The sequence below is a fragment of the Macrobrachium rosenbergii genome, chromosome 39, assembly GCF_040412425.1.
Source record: "Macrobrachium rosenbergii isolate ZJJX-2024 chromosome 39, ASM4041242v1, whole genome shotgun sequence".
NCBI classification, from domain to species: Eukaryota; Metazoa; Arthropoda; class Malacostraca; order Decapoda; family Palaemonidae; genus Macrobrachium; species Macrobrachium rosenbergii.
In genome coordinates, this window is record NC_089779.1 from 6,687,501 (window position 1) to 6,715,372 (window position 27,872).

General features: G+C 37.4%; 1 protein-coding gene across 7 annotated transcripts in view; it reads left to right on the forward strand.

Moving 5' to 3' along the window:
- Positions 1 to 27,872, forward strand: part of Hr3 (Hormone receptor 3) — a 405,294-nt gene that overhangs the window by 335,057 nt on the left and 42,365 nt on the right. For all 7 annotated transcript variants that reach the window (XM_067082394.1, XM_067082395.1, XM_067082392.1 and 4 more), the window contains exon 2: positions 23,360 to 23,587. In XM_067082394.1, coding sequence (XP_066938495.1) covers positions 23,360 to 23,587 — 228 coding nt within the window. The remainder of the gene's footprint in view (positions 1 to 23,359; positions 23,588 to 27,872) is intronic.

Sequence of the window (27,872 nt, forward strand, 5' to 3'; positions counted from 1 at the left end):
ACACTTTTATTCCTTTCTTTCTCCCTCCAGGTAAATATCGACCAATGAAGAAGTAAAAAAAAAAAAAAGAGAGAGTTGTTTCAGTGGCCAGTAAGTAATGGAATATTTAAATCATGCTCTATAGAGAAAAGGTGAGATCCTGTTTGCATTTTGTTTTCATTTTTGTTTGAATGTTTCTTTCTCTGCAACAAATGAGAAGGTGTTGCATAACGTGTGTGCGTAGTTAGCATGCCTCTGGAAGCGTGTGTTCATCTTTTTATTCGTAGCTGAAATCACCTCTTCAGATTTTCATGACTGCGCTTGGTGTATGCTAATGGGTGTTTTTTTTTTCTTTTTTTTCTAGCAAAAAGTTTAGGTCACTTGTTTGGTCGTGATCACAGACAGGTTTATTATATAGTTATTTTAGCCTTAACTAGTTTGACTTGTGAGGGAATATAGGGAAAAGTTTTATATATATATATATATATATATATATATATATATATATATATATATATATATATATGTGTGTGTGTGTGTGTGTGTGTATGTGTGTGTGTGTGTATAATATATATGTGTGTTTGTTTGAATGAAGCAATCTCAATTTGTTCGTTAAGTGGTGTTCCACAAAACAGATGCCTAAATTTCTTCCACCAAAATACCTTTCAATTATCCCATTACGAGCAGCGTCATCGCGAAGTCCTACTTCACATCTCTCTAATCAGGGACTGAAGATCTGATAATTGTGAAATCTCCAGTCGTTTGAACTGATTACCAGTTCACATTTCCCATCGTAATGTTCACGACGCTGCAGCATTTTGTGAAATTTAAAATCTTTGCCATCTGAAGTTCTTCGTCAGCAAACTCTTAAAGCTCTCGAAAACACTCGTGTGTCATGTTGCAACTTTTGCAATATGCGAGGCTAACGGAATATCACTTATGGGAAGTGCTTTCTGATCAGGCGAGTAGGAATTCCACTCGTCCGATCCGGTTTCAAGTAGGGTTGAACACTACGACGCAGGCTTCATCGAGTAGTAATGCGCATGGTGCGCGGACTTAGAACAGTATGTCTGATGTGTTAACAGATTTCATTTCTAAGATTTGAATTGCTATAGTCTGAAAACGTCTACAAAGTTAGTACAGCCTCTCTCTCTCTCTCTCTCTCTCTCTCTCTCTCTCTCTCTCTCTCTCTCTCTCTCTCTCTCTCTCTAATATATATATATATTATATAGACTCCTGTAAAAATGTTTAAACTTTAATTTGTGTTGAGTATCTTTGGAGTCGAGTAATAGTAAAGTAAATAAAAATGTCATGAGGTCTGCTCAGCATACGTATGGGCATTCCTACTTAGAATTCAGTCGACACAGCGGAGCAGCATAGGCCGAGTTGGAAACAAGCCCTTCTTATTTCTTTCTGCGCAATTTCTCCCTGATAGGCCTAGATTCTGTACAAAGTTCCTCTGTTTGATTTTATCTATTGACTGTCATTTTTATTGTAGAAATGTAGGATCGATATATAATTTTATTCTTAGTTCGTCACAGAGGCCATGATATATATATATATATATATATATATATATATATATATATATATATATATATATATATATATATATATATATATATATATATATATATATATATATATATGGATCTTTCCTAGACAGTGACCCCCCTTTGCGGCGTGTTTGGTACAAGCCCGTTGGGGATTACCGTAAAAACATATCTAGGAAAGACATATATATATATATAATATATATATATATATATATATACACATACTGTATATATATATATACACATTTAATAATAGGACCTTATTTAAACTGGATGGTATCTAGTGGAGATATTTATTCAGGAAACGTTACAAGTTTTCTAGGACTAACTGTCCTCATCATTTGGTAGGCAGACGATGAGGATAGTGGATAGTTAGTCCTGTAAAGCTTGTAACTTCTCCTTAATAAATATCTCTGCTATATACCATTCAGTTTAAATGAGGTCCTTTTATTAACTGTATTAATGCGCAGAACAATTGTGTAAGTGATAAAGTTGAATATATATAAATACAATACATAATATACATATATAATTTCTTAGAGCATACATTTTTTTTCTCTGTGCCCTTTCGTTGATTTTTTTTACACCATGCGTAAGCTACGAAGCCTTGTACTAATGTTTGACAACTATAACACCCAACATTTACATAACAACCTCTGGTGCTGTGGTGTTGAAATCACCCACGGTGCTTTTTATTGCATGTTATTCATTCCCCTGGACAACCGAAGGATTGTATTGGCTGTTACAGGACGCTGCAATTGCATATAGCAGATTGGGGCCAGTATTGCATAAACTGCCTTACGCAACTGTCATGCGATATTTTCGTAGTTTTAAGTTTTAATTTTAAATAGGAGCATTTTTTATTGTTTTCTAGGGTGCCCTCTCATTTTTTTTTGGGGGGGGGCATGCTGGGTGAAATGCACGACCTTCTTTGTTTTCCTTTATTCGTATTTACTGCGCATGAGAGAGAGAGAGAGAGAGAGAGAGAGAGAGAGAGAGAGAGAGAGAGAGAGAGAGATGTAGGTTGCAGAATTCTACGAATCTTTAAAGTTCCCATTCGAACTTCTTCGTATGCTACAGAACCAAAGATGGTTGTGGGAGTGTGGGTAAGCAAAGTGGATGTAATTGTGGGAGGCCAAGTGGGTGTCGGGAGGAGGTGATGTGATGGAAGCAACGGGTATAAGCGAGCATGCGGTGTCGACTGTAAGGACCCTGAGTGCAGTTGCTAAGTACCAGTTTGTAGTTTTTTTTCTCTCTGTTCCAGCATGCCTCCAATGTGCAGTGCAATGACAAAACCAATTTCAAGACCTCAGCTGCGTTCGTTCGAATACCGAGTTTTTAAAGGAATGTGTATGACTGGTTAAGAAAACAATGCATAAAAAGGTATCTGATACAGCCTTCGTTGGTATGCATGTTTGCTCGTATCTGTCGGGATTAAAGCATACCTCAAGGCAACGACGTAGGCCTACCATCTTTTGTCAGTCATGTTCGGGAAGAAAGCTCAGACTGATTGATGTGAAAAGAATGAACTTTCAGTTCATCCAGAAACACTCATATAAAGTAAATGCCACTAACGTTTCTCAGGATAGGAAATGACTGGCGCGAATTGCGTTGTTGACACGGTCCTTTCTTAGAGAAAAGCTTATGGAAGAAGCTTCCCTCAACCAGACACATAGCCCCAGGCACTCCTCACACACTTAGGAATGTGCGAGTTTTCGGGGCCCCTACCTGGGGAGGCTCGGTTAATCTCTCGGCAATTCTCTTATTTGGTTGTTTTGTTGTTCCTTCAGCTACACGTGCTTAATGTAACCGCAGATCTCAAAAAACGCCTCCAACTAACAAGTGCAGTCATTGATGTGAAGGAGTTTGCGTGTACGTGTGAGTGAGTTTTGTATGCGTGTACGTGTGTGTGTGTGTGTGTGTGCATGTGTGTGTCAGCAAGGCGGCAGCAGCAGCCGAGCGGTGTGACTATTCTTTGGTTGGCGTATAGCGGTCTCTTCTCTCGTCCCGTTACCTGGTCTAGTAACGGGTCCTCCCCCTATTCCTCCACCTCCCACACCTTCCCACCCAACCCCGATGGAACGTTTCCACTCGATGCTTGTACTTCTTAGCCGATTCCCGTGTTCCCCTTACGACGATTCCGGAATTTGCTCATGCTTTATTCACCGAGAGTCGAGGATGGCTGTCGTCACGGCCTTTAAGGTACTTCGATCGAGTAACTTGGAGGATGTTATTTACGCGAACCTCGGGAGTTTGATGCAGTGGCTGTGGATTACGAAGGAGTGCGTTAACATACACCTGTCCTCCCGGGCCCCTCCCCGCCTTACCTGCAGTTGGTTACCTGAGAAGGCCCTCTGAGGTTTTCGTAGGGGGATGGGGAGTTACAGCCTTCCCTACATCCGCAGCCCGTTTTTAGCTGGGACAGGTTTTTAGGGTTTTAAAAAGGCTCTTGTCTTTTTTTTTTATTTATATATTGAATCATTAAACCAGGACACGTGAAAGCAGTTTGATTTGAATTTATGTTACGTATCTCATTTGTTTAATGCGCACATGTGAAACAAAATCGAAGGGTTAAGATTAGAAGTCGCGAGTATTATTATTGTTTTAATGACTGCCGTAGGTGAGTGGTTGCAGCTCTCGGTTCGTGTATACTGTGACCGTGGTTCGCTTCTGGTCCCAAAAGTCAGGTCAGCCATATATAGGTACTATTGTCTGCTAGATTCAAGGAAAAGGGCGTAGGGCTAGCAACCTCATCCCTTAAGACGTTGAGAAAACCAGAAAGTTAGTACCACACACACACATATATATGCGGACTTGTGTACACGGCAGCTGGGACGTTTTCTTGATGTTCTAAGAAACGCTAATGCTTTGCTTCTTATTCCTCTGGTAATTATAAACGATGTACTTTCAGGAACATTATTTAAAGTGTTTTTCTTAAAAGCGGTTGCCACACCTTCCTCCCTTTCGTTATGTAAAGTTTTGAAAGGTTAAGAAACTCCAGGCACGTTTGCATATTATATACATTAGGTGTGTGTGTGTGTATATTATATATATATATATATATATATATATATATATATATATATATATGTGTGTGTATGTATGTATATATACACACATTTATATGCTGTATATATATGTACGTATGTGCGTGTGTTCAGTTATGGGGCTATGATTATTTTTATCAATTGGTGCTTCATTTAAAAGTCTCTTCTAGTCAAATTTTAAAGCATACTGCCAAACCTGGGCAAATTCAACATTTATTTTGGAAAGATGCGCGCGCACACACTCACACACACACACACACACACACACAGAGTCATAGTCACAGTCGATAACTATACAAACTTTATACTTCACTCGATTGTCCACGGTTGTTCTTCCGAATAAGAAATGACTTCGGTGTTAGTACGACAATTTTTTTTTTTTTGCGCACGCGTACATGCCATTTTGTAAATACCTGTGTTATATAAGTACGCCTGTATTGTCGTAACATGACGTAAGTGTTGTCATCCGACATGTGTCATCCATTTATGGGAAGTGAGTAATTTAGTATACTAACTTGAAAATAACTGAAATATCTCCCCTTGTTGCTGCCAACATACCGTTCCCTGACTGAAATTATACACATTACATTTACACACGATGAGAATACATTTACACACGATGAGAAAGGTAACTGTCAAAGGTTTCGTGTTCAGACTAAATCATTTCTTACTAATCTACCATTTTTCTTCTTGTAAGGTGACTGAAACATTTAATATGTTCCGTTTTTTAATTCTTATATTTATATTGAATTATCTTCGCTCGTAATTTCTTGTATAGAGAGAGAGAGAGAGAGAGACTGTTATGGTGTACTACGGCTCATCAATCTCAACTGCTTCACAATGAATAATGTGAGTAATTATTCCATGAATGGAATTCAAGTTGCATCCGGAAAATGCAATATGCCCCGCAATAACCAGGTCAACTGAGCACTCAAGAACTTGGGTACTGTTAAGTAACTGTTGTCTTCCTCCATTATTGATGAGGCCCCTTCATCTACAGCTAATTATATTCTTTGTGGTGTAATCACCATTGTTATCTCGCTGTCATCACCCTTCGCTTCCCAGGCCGGAAATGACAAAGAAGCGTTGGGATCTTAGACCGATCCCAGCGTTGAAGGAAAGCACGGGTTATTTACGCCGTTCACTTCGTGGGAAAGACTTTCAGTTGGGGACTCTCCGTGTTGAAATTGCAGGTTCTTTGTCCTCTGGAAGGACCTTGAGCCATATAGCAAAGTCCTTCATCCTTTTGGAAGGCTCTTGGTCTATCCCGTGGCCGGCTAGCAATGCTCTAGGTCCAAAGGAAGGCCTGTTGACAAGCTAGCAACAATCCTAGTCGTTTGCAAAGGTCCTTGAGGCATCCTACGTGAGGGAGAAGGCCTTGAGCCATCCTATGGCATGTTAGAAGGAAACCCCCTTCCTAACAACGTCTCCCCTCCCCACACCTACACACACTTCCCCAGATCCTTCGGAAACGACGACACTTGAAAACCCCCCTCCTTGCCTCCTCCTCTTCCTCCTCCTCCTCCTCCTCCTCCTCCTCCTCCTGCTCCTTCAGGTCAAAGACCTCCAGTTCTTCTCGCTCTTCTCCCTTCTGCAGGTCAGGAGAGATGGAGCTGGCTTCGGACGCTGATGGTTCGCAAGCAGTCTTTTGTTTTTGGCCGAGTTCACGGTCGGTTGGGTGGTTGCATTTCAGAAAAAAGAAAAAAAAAGAAAAAAGTTTTCAAGTATTGACACAAAGAAGTCATTGTTTTCCAGCGACTAGAATGCCTTGAAGAATTGGAGGCGGTGCAGGATGTAGTGTCATTTCGCAGCATGTGTCAAGGTGACCCGGTATTTTCCTCTTTTTTTTCTCTTTCTTTCTTTTGCTCGGCGTTTCTTTGTAATATGATTTGTTAAGGTAATAATCAATTACCGGGGATTAGAAGGGCCGGTATACACATTACGACGTTGACAGAACGCTCGCGAAGGAAATTGGAAAGATGCGTTTCAGTGAGTGTGTTTCTTCATGTGTATATACTGTGTATGTTATTCTAGGTATACGTGAAACACGTATATACAAAAATGAATGTCTTCTTGTCGCGTTCTAATAGTGGTCCGTGATATTAACAATAAAAAACAACATCAACGCAGAAAAAATAAACACCTGCACCGACATTTCACCAGCCCGGACCACTGGTGGTTTTAAATTATATATATATATATATATATATATATATATATATATATATATATATATATATATATATATATATATATATATATACACTGTATGTATCTGAATGTAAATTTTCAGTTCTTGGTGCATATACAAATGCATTCATGTAAAGAGAGAGAGAGAGAGAGAGAGAGAGAGAGAGAGAGAGAGACTTGTATTGTTTTATTGCATGATATTCAGAAGAATGTGTGCACCCTTCCTATTACTTTGTAGCTTTGCGTAGCTTTCCAGCATTTTACTCAATACAAGGATTTTGCTTACATTTGGTTTTTTCACCTGTACACAGCATACCAGAATGTGGGAGCAAGGAAATACACTGTAAACGCACACATACAGGCATGCAAAGTTCGCATACACAGCCCAAATGTATATGCATTGTTTTAAATGCCCGCATACTGCATGTAGTGTTGGCATAGCCTAACACCCACATCGGCACAACGGATCCACGTTTATGACCTAATACACACACACACACACACACACACACACACACACATATATATATATATATATATATATATATATATATATATATATATGTGTGTGTGTGTGTGTATACTATGTATATATGTAGAAATATATATATATATATATATATATATATATATATATATATATATATATATGTGTGTATACTATGTATATATGTAGAAATATATATATATATATATATATATATATAGAGAGAGAGAGAGAGAGAGAGAGAGAGAGAGAGAGAGAGAGAGAGAGAGGTGAATGGATGGGTGTGTAAGGGGGAGGTAGATAGCGGGAGTAGAGGCAACTGCTAGTCGGTCACTGGGTTGTTTGAGGAACTACGCAGTAGCAGAGATCCGTTAGAGAAGGAGGAGCAGCAGCTTGAGGAGGAGGAGGAGGAGGAGAGAATCACACGGAGGGAATGAGCAAAGAGAGGGAGAGAGAGAGAGAGAGAGAGAGAAAGAGGAAAGAAGCAGCTGAATTTAGCAAGATCAAATAGAAGACCGTGACTCAGCATCTGCAAACTTTTCTGTTATTTTTTTGGTCCTAATTACCTGGTTGGAAATCCTATCGTGATGATGGATTGGATTTACCCTTTACATGTGAATGATTGGTTATAAGGAGCCGATCAGATGTCGTCAGGTGTTGATTAGGGTTAAGAAGCCGGTTTTTCCGCTTCCTCCCCCCGCCCTTTTCTCTGTTGATAGGCCTATGTTCAGAGCGTGTGAAGTGAGATTTGTTTGTTTTTCCCAGAAAAAGTAGAATAGTTCCCAGTATATCAATACACGGATCGGCGTAAATTACTAGATAAACTGACCTAAACAACATTATAAGGAAATATTGCATTTGAGGCTCGCGGACTCGCTTGTGTGTGCGCGTGTACGTGCGCGCATGCGTGTGCGTGTGTGTGTGTGTGTGGTCCAGTATCGGAGGTCGTTATCCCCCGCCCTCTCAAAACTGCTTGCTCAAGCTTGTTATACGAGCGCCTTAGGCCTAGCTATTGCTCTAAATCTTGCTGTAATATTTTTTTTATTATTCATATATACAATCGAATATCATCAAGTGTTGTACTGTCGGTTAATTCAGGTTTCGTAGACGTTTTGCCAAGGATTCATGTTCAAGACAAATGCACAATAGTCACAGAAAAGGTTTAGAAATACCAGAGTAGCAATTCATCAAAAGAATAAGTCTATATAAGAAGGCATCGTGCTTACCCCATATAAAAAATGGGGAAAAAAAGCACGTTAAAAAACGAAGAAAAAAAAAACGGGAAAATGGTGATTTGGTTAGAGTAATATATTAAAGGGTAATGTAGGGTGTTTTATTATTATTATTATATTAGTTTTTTTATGAAGAAGATAAATAACATACATTGAATACTAGCCAAAACTGTAAGTCAAGGGATATTTTCGCATTTGTTTTATGTTTATCTTAGATTTTCTGAAACTAACAATTAACGCGTTTCAGCAGTTGTATTACTTATTTTTTTATAGGGTAGTGAAACTTACAGATGATGGATGTTTATTCAGATATTTTACAGTGTTTTTTGAGGTTCTGAAACTGACAACAGACGAATATTTCTATAGATATTTTGCAGCTTTTGTAGGCATTAGGAAACTGACATTTACCAGATATTTAAACGGATATTTAGAGGTTCTGAAACTGCCGGTTAGTGGATATTTATGTAGTATTTTATTTTTAGAAGGTTTTCTGAAACGGTCATTTGACGGATATTTAAAAAGATATTTTAATTTTTTTTAGTGGTTCTGAAACTTAACTTTGACAGATATTTATGTAGATTTTTTTCATTTTTTTATTAGGGATAAGGACTCTGCCTGTTAACGGATATATAGGTAGATATTTTAAGTTTTTTTCGTATTGTTATTTATGCAGATATTTTCCTTTTCTTGACGATTATTTACCCAGATGTTTTTACGATTTTTAGTTTTCTGTAAAAGAAAATGATTCAGATGGCTATTTGTTTGTCCTTCCGCACTTTTTTTTGTCCGCCCTCAGATCTTTAAAACTACTGAGGCTAGATGGCTGCAAATTGTTACATTGAGCATCCACCCTGCAATCATCAAACATACCAAATTGCATCCCTCTAGCCACAGTAGTTTTTATTTTATTTAAGGTTAAAGTTAGTCATGATCGTGCGTCTGGCACCGCTATAGATGCCAAAAAACAGGCCACCACCGGCCCGTGGCTGAAAGAGTTTCATGGGCCGCGGCTGAGAGTTTTATGGGCCGTGGCTGAGAGTTTCATACAGCATTATACACTGTACAGAAAACTCGATCGCGCCGAAGAAGCATAACGCATTCGTTTCGTGTTTGCTGGGTGTCTGAAACTGACAGTTGTAGACTGATATGGATACGAACGTCGGTTTATGCAGAAAATATAAGTTTTTTGATAGTCCCTGTAATAGCAGTTGACAGAGTTCTTGAAGTTGACATTGGCAGATATTTATACAACTATTTTATTTTATTGTGGTATCCCTGAAATTGTCAGTGATGTGTTTATTTACGCAGATATGTGCTGTTACCTTTGTAGAGCTTATTCACTGAAAAAGATGGATATTACCGAGATGTTTAAAGTTTCATTCTGCTGGATTCCTCATTTGATAGTCAAGAATAGAATTAATCTTTATTCTAATTTTTTGTATGGTCCTTAAAATTGTCATTTACTGACATTTGCGTAGACATTTTACGGTCGTGAGAAGCTTCTCAACATGACATTAACCGTTAGAACTGACGAGTTTGGAGGTGCTAGTCTGTTACCCGTTGCTACATATTATATCATGCCCCTCAGAAGTGAACGATGACTCTCTCTCTCTCTCTCTCTCTCTCTCTCTCTCTCTCTCTCTCTCAGCTCGCCCTCTATATTGGCCTAGACCGAGGAATGTAGTAATTATGATTCGCCTTTTACTGGTGGGTTTGAGATAGACCGAAGTAGCTAGAGTCTTCAGAATCCGTAATTACTACGCTGGAAACTCTTGAGACAACAATGCCATTGAGTTTTCAGATGCAAATTCCACTCTTCACGTGTTCCCATCGAATGTCCCAATCAGGTTTATAAGACAACTCAAGGAGAGAGAGAGAGAGAGAGAGAGAGAGAGAGAGAGAGAGAGAGAGAGAGAGAGAGAGAAAATTAAAATTCCTGAACTACCCCAGAGCTGAAGACCAGTTCTTTGGAATCTAAGAGGAATAAATACTGTGTTTTTGCTTAAAAATTAGGTAGACATTAAAATGAAAAGAGCTAGCACTCTTCATTCAGATAAGAGAAGGTTAATCTAAAAAAAAAAAAACTTAAATTTTTACATTCTCAAAGAATAAAGACCTATTTTTATAGGCCTAAGAAAAAGAGCTCCATACTTTGAAATTTCTAAATGTGAAGGCCCCCTGATTTGATTTACAAACAGCAAAGAAACATATTCAAGTTTTATAGGAGAGAGACTTTGAAAGGTGAAAGAAAACTGGGCCTCATAAATCGTAAAAGATCTAAGGAAGTCTAACATCAAAGCTGTCAGTCAAATAGAAGACGTTGCCATACAACCCTGTAAGATTAAATATTGTTTTAAGACTCAAGAGATCCTTAGTCTTCAGGGGATATATTTAAAATGAATCTAGAAGTTCTGGGCAAAGTAAAATTCTCGTCTCTTATTTCTCATCTTTGGGCCTGAGTCAGTAAACTGGATAATAGGTTTCCATCCTTTATCCACTGCCCGCAAGAAAAGTATTATTTTTTCCTAAATTCAGAAAGTATTGACATTTTGCTGGTTGATTTCCATGCTGCTATTTCCTTATACACAGTCTTGTAACATGACCGTACTCTATTGGTTTATTTTCCAGCTGTGCGGTTGACATGAAGTAAGCTACTTGGGGTTAGATCCGGTGAAAAGATGGCAGTGTTTTTTCTATTTTGCAAGATCCTTGTAATACGACCCCCCCCTTTTTTTTTTGCATGAGTCTCGAAATGCGCGTGTAGGTTTTTAAGATAGGGATTCTAATAATAATAGTAATAATAATAAAAAAAACGAAATTCAAGTAGGGAAAGAAGAGGTTTTTTTTCCCATGAGCCTTGAAATGGGAACGTATGGTTTTAGACATTTTTAATTATCTGAAAAAAAAACTACCTCTATGTATGAATAGATAATTAAAACTACCTCTATGTATGAATATCTCCTTTGTAGGAAATGCATTTTTGTAAATGAAGTTACTCCTTAAATTCACAACATTCAAGAAAATGTTTAAAAACCAAGGGACTAGTTTAACTTGATAAGTATCAAGTGAATTCTAGAGGAAATTGTGAGATTTGTACAGTAGTGATCTGCAGAGAAATTTAGATTCGAAACTGTCAGTCATATCAAGTCACCACAATCTAAAACAAATTTCAAGTGAAATTGTGAATAATATCCTATTTTTTTGAAGACCACATCTACTAAAAATTTACCTATTGAATTTGTGAATAATGAAGAAAGTGTCTGGAGACTTCCATTTAAAGTATACATGTTGAGTTTGGAATTATAAAAACTCGTGTCTGGATACTTCCATTTAAAGTATACATGTTGAGTTTGGATTTATAAAAATTTGTGTCTGGATACTTCCATTTAAAGTATACATGTTGAGTTTGGATTTATAAAAATTTGTGTCTGGATACTTCCATTTAAAGTATACATGTTGAGTTGGGAATTATAAAAACTTGTGTCTGGATACTTCCATTTAAAGTATACATGTTGAGTTTGGAATTATAAAAACTTGTGTCTGGATACTTCCATTTAAAGTATACATGTTGAGTTTGGATTTATAAAAACTTGTGTCTGTATACTTCCATTTAAAGTATACATGTTGAGTTTGGATTTATAAAAACTTGTGTCTGTATACTTCCATTTAAAGTAAACATGTTGAGTTTGGAATTATAAAAACTTATTATACTAAACATTCATAACAATTTTACTAAAAAATTTTCCTTGTTAAACTACAGTTCCATAAAAAATGTTCTTGTTGAACTGTGATTAGAATTACTTGTTGGACTGCGCATCAAATAAAAACCTGCTTGTTGACCTCGTGAATGAAAGCACTTTCTATATTGTATCCATTCAATGAGTTAAGTAGAATCAGTGCAGAATATCAGCAGCGCCAGTACGAGAATATCAGCTAACAAATTCTTTCGAGTCTGGCCCCATACGGGTCACTAGTCTCGGGCTGGTCGCTTGCTTGCTTGCTTAAGGGTTGAGGATTATGTCAAGGGATGCAGACATTACGTAATTGGTCTTTTATTCCCATTAAGAGTTCGTATGATCTCTCTCTCTCATATATATATATATATATATATATATATATATATATATATATATATATGTATATATATATATATATATATATATATATATATATATATATATATATATATATATATATATATATGGAATGATAAAAGAAAAGTGAAGAGATTCGTTCAGGAATATTTTACCTGAAGTTTGTCAATCATGCACACATTAGTTCAGACAGTATGACTATAATTTTTTTTTTTTTTAAACGCTTGAATTCAAGCAATAGTTATAATTGGGCAGTATGTGGTTAATATTTTGCTTATATATTTATCAAATTATTTACTCATTTTTGTATTTACTCAAAGAAATGGATTATCTTGTACATTCTTACCACTCGGTTCATGTTTAAGATTCCAAGGCAACGCATTTGTAAGGAGCACTTGACTTTTATCTCTCTCTCTCTCTCTCTCTCTCTCTCTCTCTCTCTCTCTCTCTCTCCTGCGTAGAAGCAAAATGCGTAGCTGTGAGAAAGCCCTCGACTCTGCCTCAAGTCCTTTCGTTTGTCGATCTGACGAAATAAGTCAGAACTCCTCGACTCACTCCGGAGTGATTCGATCTGCGACTCCCGTCCATTGACGAAGGATCTGCCTGTTTAATTTACGGATTTAAATCTCCCCCTTTAAGGCGGCCCGACTGTTTACCCTCTACTCGATGTGATTGGAAAGAGCCTCTCGAGTAGTGCACCATTTAACTCCCTCTCAAGTGACCACTTTCTCTCTCTCTCTCTCTCTCTCTCTCTCTCTCTCTCTCTCTCTCTCTCTCTCTCTCTCTCTCACACCATGCACAGTCGGCATCAGCACAACTATGGTAATCAGCTTATTGAGAGAGAGAGAGAGAGAGAGAGAGAGATCATTTAAGAACGAGCGTCATTACAACTTGTCGTACGAGCCTGATCAACTGGGTCCTTCTAACTTTGCCCAAATTAAAATCTTTATATTCATGCTTCCTTTTATTTTTTTAATTCAGCTGAAAGCGCAAGTTTCGATTACCCCCTCCCCCCCCTCTCTCTCTCTCTCTCTCTCTCTCTCTCTCTCTCTCTTCTCTCTCTCTCTCTCTCTGATCAAGAGAATTATCACTACATCCGAGAGAGAGAGAGAGAGAGAGAGATACGTACACTCTTAGTTCGACCTCTTATCTGTTTTGCAGTATTTCCTGTAGTACTCACAGTTTTAAATACGTAACAAATCGGACCCAAGCTGTTTCACCTTTTTCGGGGAGGACCGTCGTTGATAACGAACAGTGGTCCTGCGTCGGTGACCATATGCCCTATTAAATTGAATCAGTTGACTTGACTGAATATTCTGTCTTGATCATTCAGCTGAAGGGTTCTGATGGCTCCAGAACGAAAATATCCGGAACAATTCACCCCGAGATCATTGTGACGTCATTCAGTTTGATTCAGCTGTTACTCGGGCTGATTTGTCGAGAGTCAACGTTAAACTGACATTAAAGAAGGTGAACTTCTCAGCAAGCTTCATTTGTAGCGACGGGAGATTCAGGTTCAGCCGCGCATGCGCCCTTCGGCCACACCTGTTTCTCATCGCCTGCCTCCTGTAGTCTCCTATTAAAGAAGCGGGAATGGAAGTGGCACTGAACGGCTTTGTGAAGCGGAGCCGCTCACTTCTTTATGGGAGGGTGCTGTCAGAGGTTGACATATGCCCGACCTGCAGCGATACCCAAGAAGAATGCCCCGTCAAGGATAGGTGGCGAGTTCTTAATGCCTTCGTATACTTCGACCCCAACAGGTGTTGATATTATAGATATGTACAGTAAATATATATATATATATATATATATATATATATATATATATATATATATATATATATATATATATATATATATATATATAGAGAGAGAGAGAGAGAGAGAGAGAGAGAGAGAGCGTTTGTGTGATCCAGTGGCTAAAGGCCGCTCGCCTCTATAGCAAAACGTCATGGGTTCGATTTCAGAACGAGGTAAAGCGGTTTAGGCACGCTCTGTTACATCTAATAGTGCATCTCTTTACTTGATCAGTGAATTGGGTATTTGGTAGTCAGTCAACGGTGTTGGGTAGCCATTGGAATACATGTATACATATACACACATACCCGTATATATATATGTATGTATATATATAATTATATATATATATATATATATATAATTATATATATACATACATATATATATGTATGTATATATATAATATATATATATATATATATATATATATATATATATATATATATATATATATATTAATATTTATATATACAGTATATATAAATAGAGAGAGAGAGAGTGGGCCCCTATGCAGGGTGTATATAATAAAATCATATTCAAAAAACCATTTGAGAAATTAAATTACCTGTGTTTTGATTCATGTAGTCACTTGATAATAGTAATAATGATATTACTACTACTGTAGTTATTATAACAATAATAATGTTGCTCATTGCATGCTAATATCCACGAACCACGCTCATAATGCTTCAAAAAGAACTAATTTAACACCAAAGAAATCATTTTCCAATATCACACACCTGACTTCATCCACAAATTGACAGCAGTATCGGGACCATTGAGAGAAACAAAGTTTTTTTTTTTTTTATCAGGCTGTAAAATTGACATAGAAGTCATTTCATGGTAGTGTGTCATTTTATTTCAATCAGTTATTTCGATGCCATTTCTGTCTGTCTGTTGATAGATAGATCGATAGATAGATATATAGATAGATAAGTAAGGATGGATATTGAAGACAAACGAATCCTACTGCCGTAACCAGCACCCTGGGGCGACCACACTTTATCTCCATGGGCAATGTCCAGTCTCTCTCTCTCTCTCTCTCTCTCTCTCTCTCTCTCTCTCTCTCTCTCTCTCTCTCTCAGCGTGATCCGAATCTGATAGACAAGGGGAGAGCAGGACCAGTGAAAGTGAGAGTGGCCTGGGTACACGAGGGGCCACGGCGTGGGTGAGTGGAGGGGGGATCCCACCCCTCCCCCTCCTCCCGTGAAGGTTGCAAATGAGCTGATACACAGGAGGACGGGTTTAATGCGCCGATTTTGGGAGGCCGTTGTTTGTGCCAGTGACTGTGGACCTGAGCGTTGTAGGCCTATTACGTATTTGGTACTCTGTCCACTGTGTTGGGTAACAGCCGGGTTGTGGGGGTGGGGGGTGAGTTGGAAAATTAAGGGTTGTTCATTCACCGGTTGTTATCAAGTCTTTTATTTATGAAATTGAGATTGTGAAGCCCTTATATATATATATATATATATATATATATATATATATATATATATATATATATATATATATATATATATATATATATATATATATATATATATATATATATATATATATATATATATATATATTATATATATATACATGTAAATATATTTACATATATTTATATATAATATATTATATATATATATATATGTAAATATATTTATAAATATATAAATATGTATACATATAAGTATATTTACATATATATATTTATTTATATATATATATATATATATATATATATATATATATATATATATATATATATATATATATATATATATATATTGCAGATGAACTCTTGTGCAGAAAACTCACAACTTTGTCTTTATCGTTTCATAATCTCCACAGGAATCACATCAGCAGAGAGCCAGAACATTCTTCCACCCCTAAAAACGGATAAACAAACACCCTGTGGAATTAAACTTCGTCTTTAAAGAATGCCCTCTCCTTGAATACGAAGGCCCTTCCTTTCCACTACTTCTGTCAGTCCCTTTACTCAGCATTTTCTGGGCCTTTTTCAACACAGCAGGATGATAGTTTTATACTTTTTTTTTACTGTTCATCTCCCAGTAACCCAACATGACCAAACCAACCGGAAACTTCGTGATCTATCTTCTTACACTCACTTACACACATTATATATATATATATATATATATATATATATATATATATATATATATATATATATATATGTGTGTGTGTGTGTGTGTGTGTGTGTGTGTGTGTGTGTGTGTGCGTGCGTGCGTGCGTGCGTGCATGTAACACACTTCCATAAATGCTCAATTATTATTCAATTAAATATGTGACACTGATTATCTCCGATGAGCATAATGGACAGTAGACATTGGTCTTTGGGATCGCTTAATCAACAGACCCTTATAATAAGTAGGGGAAGGAACATCGGGATGGGGAAGAAGAAGTTGGGAGCGGAAGAGAGAGAGAGAGAGAGAGAGAGAGAGAGAGAGAGAGAGAGAGAGAGAGAGAGAGACGTTCGTGGGCATTGAGCCAGGTCATTAACCCTCTCTCTCTTTCTCTTTCTAGTTCTCTCTACTACCTCCCCTTTTGTTCTTCATAATTTTTCAGTCAGCGGTTGCTTCTCATTTCTTCTTATTCTCGTCTTTATTCTCAGACTCGTCGTATTTCTGGGTCTAAATTCCAACTGATGACAAACTTAGTCCCAGTCGTACACACATACACACACAAACACACACACAAACAGGAACTAGAGAGAACTCGCTTTTTTTTTTGTTCCGGATAAAAAGAAATTAAAAAAAATATATATAATAGAAGAATTGCTGCCTTCAATGAGTTGCTTTTCCCCCATGTGACTTCAGTATAAGATGAAAGGCTTCATGTAAACGCCATTGATGTATCACACGTTTTTATGCCGTGTGCGTGTGTGTGTGTGTGTGTGTGTTGTGTGTGTTGGTTTGTTTGTTTTGGGCGCTGAGGTCGTTGGCCCCCGAGGGCTATATCGACATGTCACCACGCGTTGGTGCCAGTTGGCGCCTCCCATTGGCTACCTACCCGACGTGACGTCACCTTGCACGCATGCCTGTGGTCAGGGACATGCACTCACTCACTCCTTCTGCTGATGTACCTGGTCCGGTTGATCATGCGTCAGGCAGAGTCGCCGCGTTGATTCGTGACGTCACTTCCATCAATCCGTCCGTCCATTGTCGTTAAGTTGACGATCGTTGGGATCAATGAAACTTTCTGAACCTGGACATAATGGGTTTGCCTTTGTCGTCAAATGTCGTCTATCTCTGAAAACGGGAGTTTTTTAATTTAGAAGAGCCAGGCTACTGTCATTTTCAGTGTAAGGTCAATGCCCTCTATCTCTCTCTCTCTCTCTCTTGGCTTTGGTGGTGGTGTGAAGAACCTTGTGGAAGGGCTGTCTCCTAGGTTTGGTTTTGTCTTTGTATTCTTCCTGAGATGTTTCACTCTTGGTTCATTTTAAACATTGTTGATGTTCTTTGATCATATTCTTGACATACACTCGGGCATTCTTGTCGTGAGCTAATTTGATAATACTCCCACGGCGTTACTGTCTTCTCAGTGTATTTCAGTGTTTTCATAAGATTGTTTCAAAGTATTTCCGCTTTCTAGATAGATTTTCATATCTTCACAAGAGCATTCCGTAGTGTACCCACTCACACTATCTTTTTATTTTAGATGTATTTGAGTATCTTCTTATGATTATTTGACTTATATTCATGAGGATGAAAGCAATAGATACACTGTACAGTGCTGTATTGCACAGAGTAGATGAGATTAGAAATTGTTTACAAGAATTTATTTTTGCGCAAATTATTTTTCGTTCATAATCACTTGTTTGGAGATCTCGCTGTTTTTTATCTCGTTTTAAAAAAAAATAAAATAGCTAACAGTGAATATTCTTTCAAAACACGAATAAGAACAGTTTTATTTATCGTGAATAATGTTTAGAGTTGTTTTAAATCTGAGGATATTTGGAGCGGGCTTTTCCTAGAAAAAACTTGCACTAATGAGCGGGTTTTGTGAATACACTTAGTCACAAGTTCTTGTGTTTTCAAAGAGAAGTGACTTGATGGTGCTATTATTAGTAGTGGTAGTAGTATGAGTCTTAAAATGGGGAAAGAATTCCGTAGTTTTGTACGTGTACAAATATAATTAAAAATAAAGTTTGCTTTCTAAATATATTTGTAAACATACAAAACTGTGGATTCGTTTCTCCATTATTATTATTATTATTATTATTATTATTATTATTATTATTATTATTATTATTATTATTTTGCTCGAATGTTCAGCGAGGGGAGACTATGAGTCAGCGCATAGTGTCACGACTCTTATTAGAATTAATTATCTTTTATTTATTTGTTATTTCCTTCCCTTCGCCTTTAAGTGAGGACCTTTTATTTGATGATAAATTTGCTCTTTAGGCATATGATGTTGTGGGCCTATTCCATGGGAATGTTGGTTCATTTTGAATCGTGATGTGTATCTATATACTTGTTTTTCTGTTTGTAGTGAACCTCAGGTTTGGATGTGCCGTCGTCCAGCCCGCGGTCGCCCCTCTCACCTCTGAATGAAGGGGACCTGGTTGAATTTTCTGGACATTGCAAACGTCCATAGGGCTAGAACATACCCTTTCGACCATCTTTTATATTTTCATCTATTCCGCCGGCGTGGGTACGGTAAAATAATAAGAATAATAATAAAAATAACTCTCCAGTCGATCATAAAATCTGTCAGATTTGGTCCACACGTGCCCCATTCCCAGGTTGAGAGGAAAATATGACACAAGTCTGCCGAAATTGGAGACGAACCAAAAACTTGGGCATAATCTAATAATACACAGCACCGCTGGTCCTTACGTAAGACCTTCGGTAGTGAGGAAATTGGTGATGTTTCAGTAGCGTTATGCAGGTTCTCATTTACTTAGGAGTCCACAGACATAGAAAAAAAAGTGTTTAAAGTGAAAAGTGACAATGAAGTTGCTGTTAAAGATACCATCGAAATTATATGGTTTAAACAACGATGACGTTTCTGCTTGAGTGAGATATTCTTTAGAATAATTTTAAAAATCAGGAGGGGGAAAATGAAAAGGTATTAGAAACGAACTCTAATATCTAATAAATATAACGACTCTGTCGTTTGTGAAAGACAGCCCTAGCACAATCAAAGCGAGGAAGAGGGAAAAAAGGAAACTTTTCGAAGCTGAAATGCAAAATAAAACCCGAAAATAAAAGAGACCAATTATCTTCCTCACAAAAAAGTTTAAAACGTAACACAAAAACCTAGAAAAAGCACATTGACACTATTTATTTATTCAGTAGTAATTCCATTCACGAGTGAATACAGTGTGCTAGTAGCTGCAGGGGTCATCGACCCCTGCTGGGGATCCATGAGATTTTGGTTGCGCCTAAGATATGTACGTAGGGTTGTGGGAAAATACATCATATTATTGTTATTGTGATTGTTGTTAGTAAGGAATTTCATTGTTAATTGTTATTTTTTCTTGTTGTTCTTTGCATTGCCATTGTTACTGCAATCTATCAAGGAAGTGTTGTTGCAAATGCAAAGAAAATAAGTTACATCAGAAACGGACATATCACTTACGCAGTAAAAGGATTGTTGTTGGTTTTTTTATTAATATGTGGTATTTTTTGTATTTTATCAGCCATCGTATTGGACTGTGAAAGAAAAGATGTATACCACACACACACATACATATACACACATGTATATAATTATATATATATATATATATATATATATATATATATATATATATATATATAAATCCTTAAATTTGTCAACAACGTAAAAACTTATATTTTTTAATATCCTGTATTATTCTCCACTTTGACCATCATTTCGAAATAATGAGGGTGAACCACGCAACACCAATTAATGAGTACAATTCTCTACTGAAGAGAATCAGGATTCTTAACAGGTTTCGGAAGCTTGTCCCCAGAGTACTGAAGGTCATTGACCCCTGGTTGAAGACATTGAGGAATTCGGATGGGGTCTTTCTGATTGCTGTAGATTCTGAACCGTCTGCAAAATTCAAAAGAATGCAATGTTTTATGTATATCTATGTATGGATATATATATATATATATATATATATATATATATATATATATATATATATATATTATATATATATATATATGTATACACACACACACACACACACACACACATATATATATATATATATATATATATATATATATATATATATATATATATATATATATATATATATATACATATACTGGCTACATTGACAAAGCTCAGTGGAACAAACACTGACATACAATGATTTTTTTTCTTTGTTAAGTAAATCAATCAATTGTTTTTTCCCCAATAGTAATCTCTCTCTCTCTCTCTCTCTCTCTCTCTCTCTCTCTCTCTCTCTCTCTCTCTCTCTCTCTCTCTCTCTCTGGTTGGGAAGTAAATCAAGCACTTGTATTTTTACCATCAATAATCCCTCTTCACCTCTCTCTCTCTCTCTCTCTCTCTCTTTCTCTCTGGGAAGTAAATCAGGCAATTGCATTTTTCCCATCGGAAACCCTCTCTCTCTCTCTCTCTCTCTCTCTCTCTCTCTCTCTCTCTCTAGGAAGTAAATCAAGCAATCTTATTTCTCTCCCATCAGTAATCCCTCTTCACCTCTCTCTCTCTCTCTCTCTCTCTCTCTCTCTCTCTCTCTCTCTCTCTCTCTCTCTCTCTCTCTCTCTCTGTGTGTGTGTGTGGGAAGTAAACAAGTATCTTTCCAATCAGAAACCCTCACTTTCTCTCTCTCTCCCTCTCTCTCTCTCTCTCTCTCTCTCTCTCTCTGATGACAATGGCGATGACGTAAGCTCTGATGTCAGCATTGCACAGGAATGAACTGTGCCCTTAATCGGGTAATCTTTAGCTGTACAATCGTGAAATTTTTTTTATTCTTTATTATTTCTGTAGTCGTGGAATTTTTTTTCTTTTTTTTTGAGCTCTGCAATGGAAGTCTTTTTTTTGGTGTTGTGTTGTCATGGATTTGATTTTGAGCTCTGCATTCATGCAAATGTTTCTTGAAGCTATGCAACCCGTTGTAGTATTTTTTTCCAAATTTTATTACCTCTGCAAGCATAGCAAAAACTTCTTTTTTTTCTAGCTCTGCGATTATAGAAGTCTAAGGTTTTTTTAATCTCTGAGATTGTGGATGTCAAATTTTCCTAGCTCTACGACCGTAGATATATGGTTTTTTATTAGCTATGCAACGCTGAAATATTTTTATCAAATTTTCTTAGCTCTGCAAGCAAAAAAAAAAAAAAATAGCTCTGCGATTATGGAAGTTGAGAGGTTTTTCTTACGAAATCTCTGAGATTGTGGGTGTCTATGTTTTTCAAGCTCCACAATCGTAGATATTTTTTTTTTTTTTTTTTTGTTAAAGGATCGTGGGAGTCTTCTTATTGTTTATTTTCTCTCACATCATGTGACAATAATCTCATTCCCCATAACCTATCCCAGCATCCATGGTGTAATGGTTTCGTTGCACTTGCTTTGCACTTAGGTTTATATTCACCACTTCTTCGCTTCGAACAATTCTCTAGTCAAAAGAAATCGAGTCTCGTCATTGCGTAAATATATATGCTGTCATTCGTATGGAATTCGATCGTATATGTACAGTATATACGTATATATATACTATATATATATGCGTGTGGGGGGTTTGTATGTATGTATATATATATTTATATATATATATATATATATATATATATATATATATATATATATATATATATATATATATATATATGAGAGGGGCTGGAGTAAATTGTGACATTTCGGTTTCCAGGAAGAATTTGTAGGATGAGGTTGCTAGAATCAAGGCCTTCCTCTCGTATCTTCAAGAGTTCTAAACGTAGACGGCCTCTGGCCTTTCTCGATACCTATCCGAGTACTGATCAGACCAAACTACTACTACTACTACTACTATTATTATTATTATTATTATTATTATTATTATTATTAATAACTATTTTCTTTTATCACTGCTGTTATTATTACGGACTGAAATCGTGGGCCATTTGTCGCTCAAAATATATTAAGATCTTTATACAGAGAGCTGAATATAGTCCAGAGAACGGCATCTGATAAAGCCCTCAGTAAAAACTCTAACAGATATTTGACAGAAAAATCCTGAATTAAATTTTAGGATTTTCGACATCATTTGTTCAACACATTAAGCGACAATGCAGTGTCTTCTGAATATCCTCACCTGACCAATATCACTTCAGTCCAGAACATCAGTGGTACGTTTTCCCTTATTAAAAAAAAAACAGTCTCACCGACCTCCATTCGTGCTTATAAATTTGTATTATTTTTGGTCTGCGTGACACGCAGAATACCAGCTCGAAGAATGCGAACAGAATGTGAACGAGCTTGTGAGTATAATCAGAATGGGTGGGGCGTTATTTCCTTGATAGAGAGGGAAAGCAAAATTTGTTGCTTTCGTCTTATTTATGAAAGAGTTGTTCATTTAAGTACTTCAGTTCCAGCATGTTCTTAAATTTTTCTTCAGTGCTGAAGTAAATGGTTTTAGTGCTTGACCACAGGCACGTATTTGCTTGCGCTCACGCGCGTGCGTGGACCTGTTCGAGTGTGTGAGTGTGATTTGAATATCTGGGTTGCAATTAGGTGATAAGGAATTATTATCTGATTTTTTTTATCTAAGTCATACCAAGAGTTCCGGTACTGTCCAAGTTTGTCGTGTAGCGACAGTTTGAATTTATATTGTTTTATCTCTTTTTCTATTTATGACAAGTCAATTTGAATTTTATATTGTTTTATCTCTTTTTCTATTTATGGCAAGTCTTTCAAGTAACTTGATTTTTGACACTGAATTCTCTCTCTCTCTCTCTCTCTCTCTCTCTCTCTCTCTCTCTCTCTCCCTCCCCTGAAAGAAGAGATCTAATACTGTTCTCTCTATGCCCCTCCACAGCCCAGATCGAGATAATCCCGTGCAAGGTTTGTGGGGACAAATCGTCGGGCGTCCATTATGGGGTCATCACCTGCGAAGGCTGCAAGGGCTTCTTCAGGAGGTCGCAGTCCTCCGTCGTCAACTACCAGTGTCCCCGGCAGAAGAACTGCGTCGTGGACCGCGTGAACCGCAACCGATGTCAGTACTGCCGACTACAGAAGTGCCTAGCCCTCGGCATGTCCAGGGATGGTGAGTACATTGTTACGCTCATTTTGTGTATTCTTACATTAATGCACACGTGCCTTCTACAATTTTCCGGCTGAACTTCGGGTATTTCCAGTATTCGATACCAAAATTGCTGTGGTACTGCTGTTTATTCATCCTAACCCGACAGTTCAGTATACACACATAGGGAGGCTGAGGTTGGCTCATGTAAACGAGTCGAACTGCCAATCACAGATCGATCCATAGAATTGAAATCTTCAAACCGCATTACTTATGCAAGGAAAGATATCAACAAAAGTACAAGAATGTTCGTTCATAAGAAAGCATTCAAATCGGAGAGCAATGAGTTTAGCTAGATACTGATGTGTCCACAAACGAACCTAGAAAAAAAACATTGAAATTTGCTTATTAAAATTCATTTGATATCTACGTCAAGAGTGACGACTCCAAAATGAGTGGGATTTTCTTTCGAACTCATATTTCAACTTGATTCGTCTTGATTAATTTGTTTTGTCGTTAGCCTGAAACATTGTGTTCAGTGTGGAAAAACTGGTTATATTTCAGTTGTTGAACTTGTTTTACCGTTTTTACCTTCACTCGAATCGGCTGATTATTTCTTGTCTTGAAAATGTTTTATGCATTCAGTTTTGAAGACTGTATACTCAACCTCAGAGACTGGTTATATCTTAAAAATGTTTGAACTTCAAAAGTTCAAGCGAAGATGCAATGCGTTACTGCCCTAATGCTATTCCCCCTTGCAATTTAATACAGTTTTATCTATTTATTAATTTATTAATTTATTTTTTTCTTTTTAATAAGTGAGATTTATTCTTTCTGTATTTCCCTTTACCTTCTTTTACTTCCTAACGAGCGCCATATTCTTTGGAAGCTTGAATTTTCAAGTCAGTGGCCCCTTTGGTGGGCTTGTTCCATATGAATAGGCTTCATCTTCTGAATAATAATAATAATAATAATAATAATAATAATAATAATAATAATAACAAGCTACCTGATCAACCGTGGAGACTGCCTAGAGCTTCAGTCTGAACGACAGGTTATATAATCCTCAGTCTTGAAGACTGGTTTTACGGTCAGTAATAAAACCGGTGTCCAGGCAGGTACCTCTGTTGCATATGATTTCAGCATTGCATCAGAATATTATTCATGGAGCGTGACCGTGTGGGACCGTACCGGCAATTTATTTTGTTTGTATATGTTTTTAATTGTTCTGGGTACTGCCCAAAGAGATATGTAGCAGCGTACTCCCTTTCTCTGGGATGTCAGTATTTTTGACGAGTTCTTTATATGCTAAATGGTCTTCCGTCATATTATTAAGTTTTTTATTTTTATTTTTTTTTTTTTTTTAGTTAAAATTTACTGTTGATTTTGAATCGTACTAACTGGCCGATTTAGAATTAAAGGTATGGAGAATCCGATTCGCTGTACACACACCCACACACATACTAACGAACTTCAATTGTTATCGGGATTTGCTTAAAGTCATCATCCGTTTATATTTGAATTTTCGTTCACGTGCATTGACAGTTCAAACTTAAGTTCTGCTACGAAGTGCGTATGTCTATTTTTTCCTTAGGAGTAAAGGCCGTTGGGGCCGGAAACGTATTGCCCTTTTCTGTCCCAGGGCCGAAGGAAACATGAAAAAAGAAGGGAACGAGGCCTACCTTTAAAGTAAATTAAAGTAATTGTTGACATGCACAAATACAAACGCGCCCATATATGTGTGTATGCGTGTGTGTACTGTATATGTGTATATACAAACAATTATCTTTGTCTTCTATGGAGGGACAGACATAGTGAAAGCTAGAACACAGTCGATGCCACTTTCACTTTTTAACAACTAAATCAACATTAGCCTCTTCTTAGACCTACACGGAAGATTCCCCAGCGATGCGTGCGTGTTTACTCCTGCGGCGACGTTGTGTGTGCATGGTCTGCGTCTGTTCCGTTCAGACAAACGTGCCCAGTCGCAATATCAACTGACAGAACTCCCCACACAGGAGGTTAAAGAGTGCAGTCTCTGCATACCACCCAAGGACAACAGCCCTCTCGTCCTCGTCCTCCCCCTCCTCCCGTTGGTTTTAATCTCGACGAAGCTTGTCGGCAATCAACCTGCGAATTCTCGCAATGACGGCATCAACTCCTCTTTGTAGTAACGCAGAGTACGGAGGATTCCCTTCGGAGGAAACACCCCTATGTGCATACATGTGAGCATTGTGTGTGTGTGTGTGTGTGTGTGTGTGTACGTACATACGTATGTGTGTGCGCGGGTGTCATGCAGTATTCAGTGCTGCGATGGGAGGGAATCAATAGGCTCCGGGTCCCCTCCTCAACCTCCGCTCCTCCTCCTCCTCCTCCTCCTCCTCCTCCTCCTCCCTCCTCCTCCTCCTCCTCCTCCTCCTCCTTCCCCCTTCCCCTCGTTCTCAGCACGTGAACTCTGCTAAAACCCCGGGACCGAACCAGCCGAGCTACTCTTAAAGCTTAGTACCCAACCCAATCGCCATCGTTTCCCTGGGAGGAAGGGAAATATTGCTTCCATTTTTTTCTTTTTTCATTTTCGTTTTATTCATTCTTAAGTGGGATTTTTGCCACGAATATTCTCTCTCTCTCTCTCTCTCTCTCTCTCTCTCTCTCTCTCTCTCTCTCTCTCTCTCTCTCTCTCTCCATTGTTTTCTGTTAGTGTTTGTATGATAATAATGGATAGGAGTTTTAAACGAAAGGATGGATGGATGTAATGACCTTTGGGACCTAAGCTTTATTTTTTAAAATTTATTTGTTAAGTTTCTGTTGTCTTTATCTTGGTTAGGATTTATGGGCAAGAATTATAACCTTTTTTTTTTCACCAACAGACAATTTATACATTCATCAAACCATATAATCTCTTAAGAACTAAATGTCCATTCAGTGTATAGAATGAGATGTCTTTGGCAACATCCAGTTATTCCGTTTAGGTGTACCCAAACCAATATATAGAGTCATTCCCAATTTTCTTTTCAAGGATCATTATTATCTACATATATATAAATGAACACCTTAAACTAGAGGCCAGTTAAATTATGTTAATTGTCATTAAAGTGTATATGTGTATGATTACGACATGTCTTTATAATGCTTCAACATTTTTTTCTTGAATGGCAGGCTAGTAAATTTGAGAGGGATTATTCTTTTCGGTGTTCATTTTCTTTAAGTAATTGTCTGAACTCTATTGGCCTCGTGAACGAATGTTTGAAACGTGACCTTATACGGATCTAAAGTATTTCCTTAATACAAACAAGTATAAAATGCGCCGAAGCTTTCTTCGGCGCAATCGAGTTTTCTGTACAGTGTATAGTGCTGTATGAAATTCTCAGCTACGGCCCATGAAACTCTCAGCCGCGGCCCATGAAACTTTTAGTCGATGTCAGACGACGATCGTCGATAATTTTAACTTTAAATAAAATAAAAAGTACTGAGGCTAGAGGGCTGCAATTTGGTATGTTTGATGATTGGAGGGTGGATGATCAACAGACCAATTTGCAGCCCTGTAGCCTCTGTAGTTTTTAAGATCGGAGGGCGGACAGAAAAAGTGTGGACGGACAGACAAGTAGCCACCTCAATAGTCATCTTTTACAGAAAACTAAAAATGTTTTATGTACCCCTAATCGGTCACAGAACATTTTTCCGTGAATCAGTCATCAGGTATTCAGAATTTTATCAGCCACTATTCAAGTCACGGGACACTTCCTGTGAATAAATAATCAGATATTCACATTTTTGTGTCGAAACTTCGTTTTCGTTTGGCTTCTGTATTTCCATGGGTTGCTTATAATCGGGTGTTCCTATACAAAGGAGTAAACGAACCACAGCTATATTCGATTTAATTCGTTGGAACACAATTCCAAATCATATATACAGTATGTATGTATATGTATGTATAATATATATATATATATATATATATATATATATATATATATATATATATAGAGAGAGAGAGAGAGAGAGAGAGAGAGAGAGAGAGAGAGAGAGTACAGTATTGTAGTATATATATATATATATATATATATATATATATATATAGAGAGAGAGAGAGAGAGAGAGAGAGAGAGAGAGAGAGAGAGCACTGTATTGCAGTAGCCACAATTGCCTCTAATTCCCTGCATTTTTGGGTACACTTGCCAGTGCAGAAATTGATATCTAAATGGAACTGAATGGAAAAAAAAATTCCCCTACCCAGACGGAATTCGAACCCAGCATAGCTAGGATATATTGGGAGATACTGGAAAGGAAATGAGGTTGAAAATTGTTCATC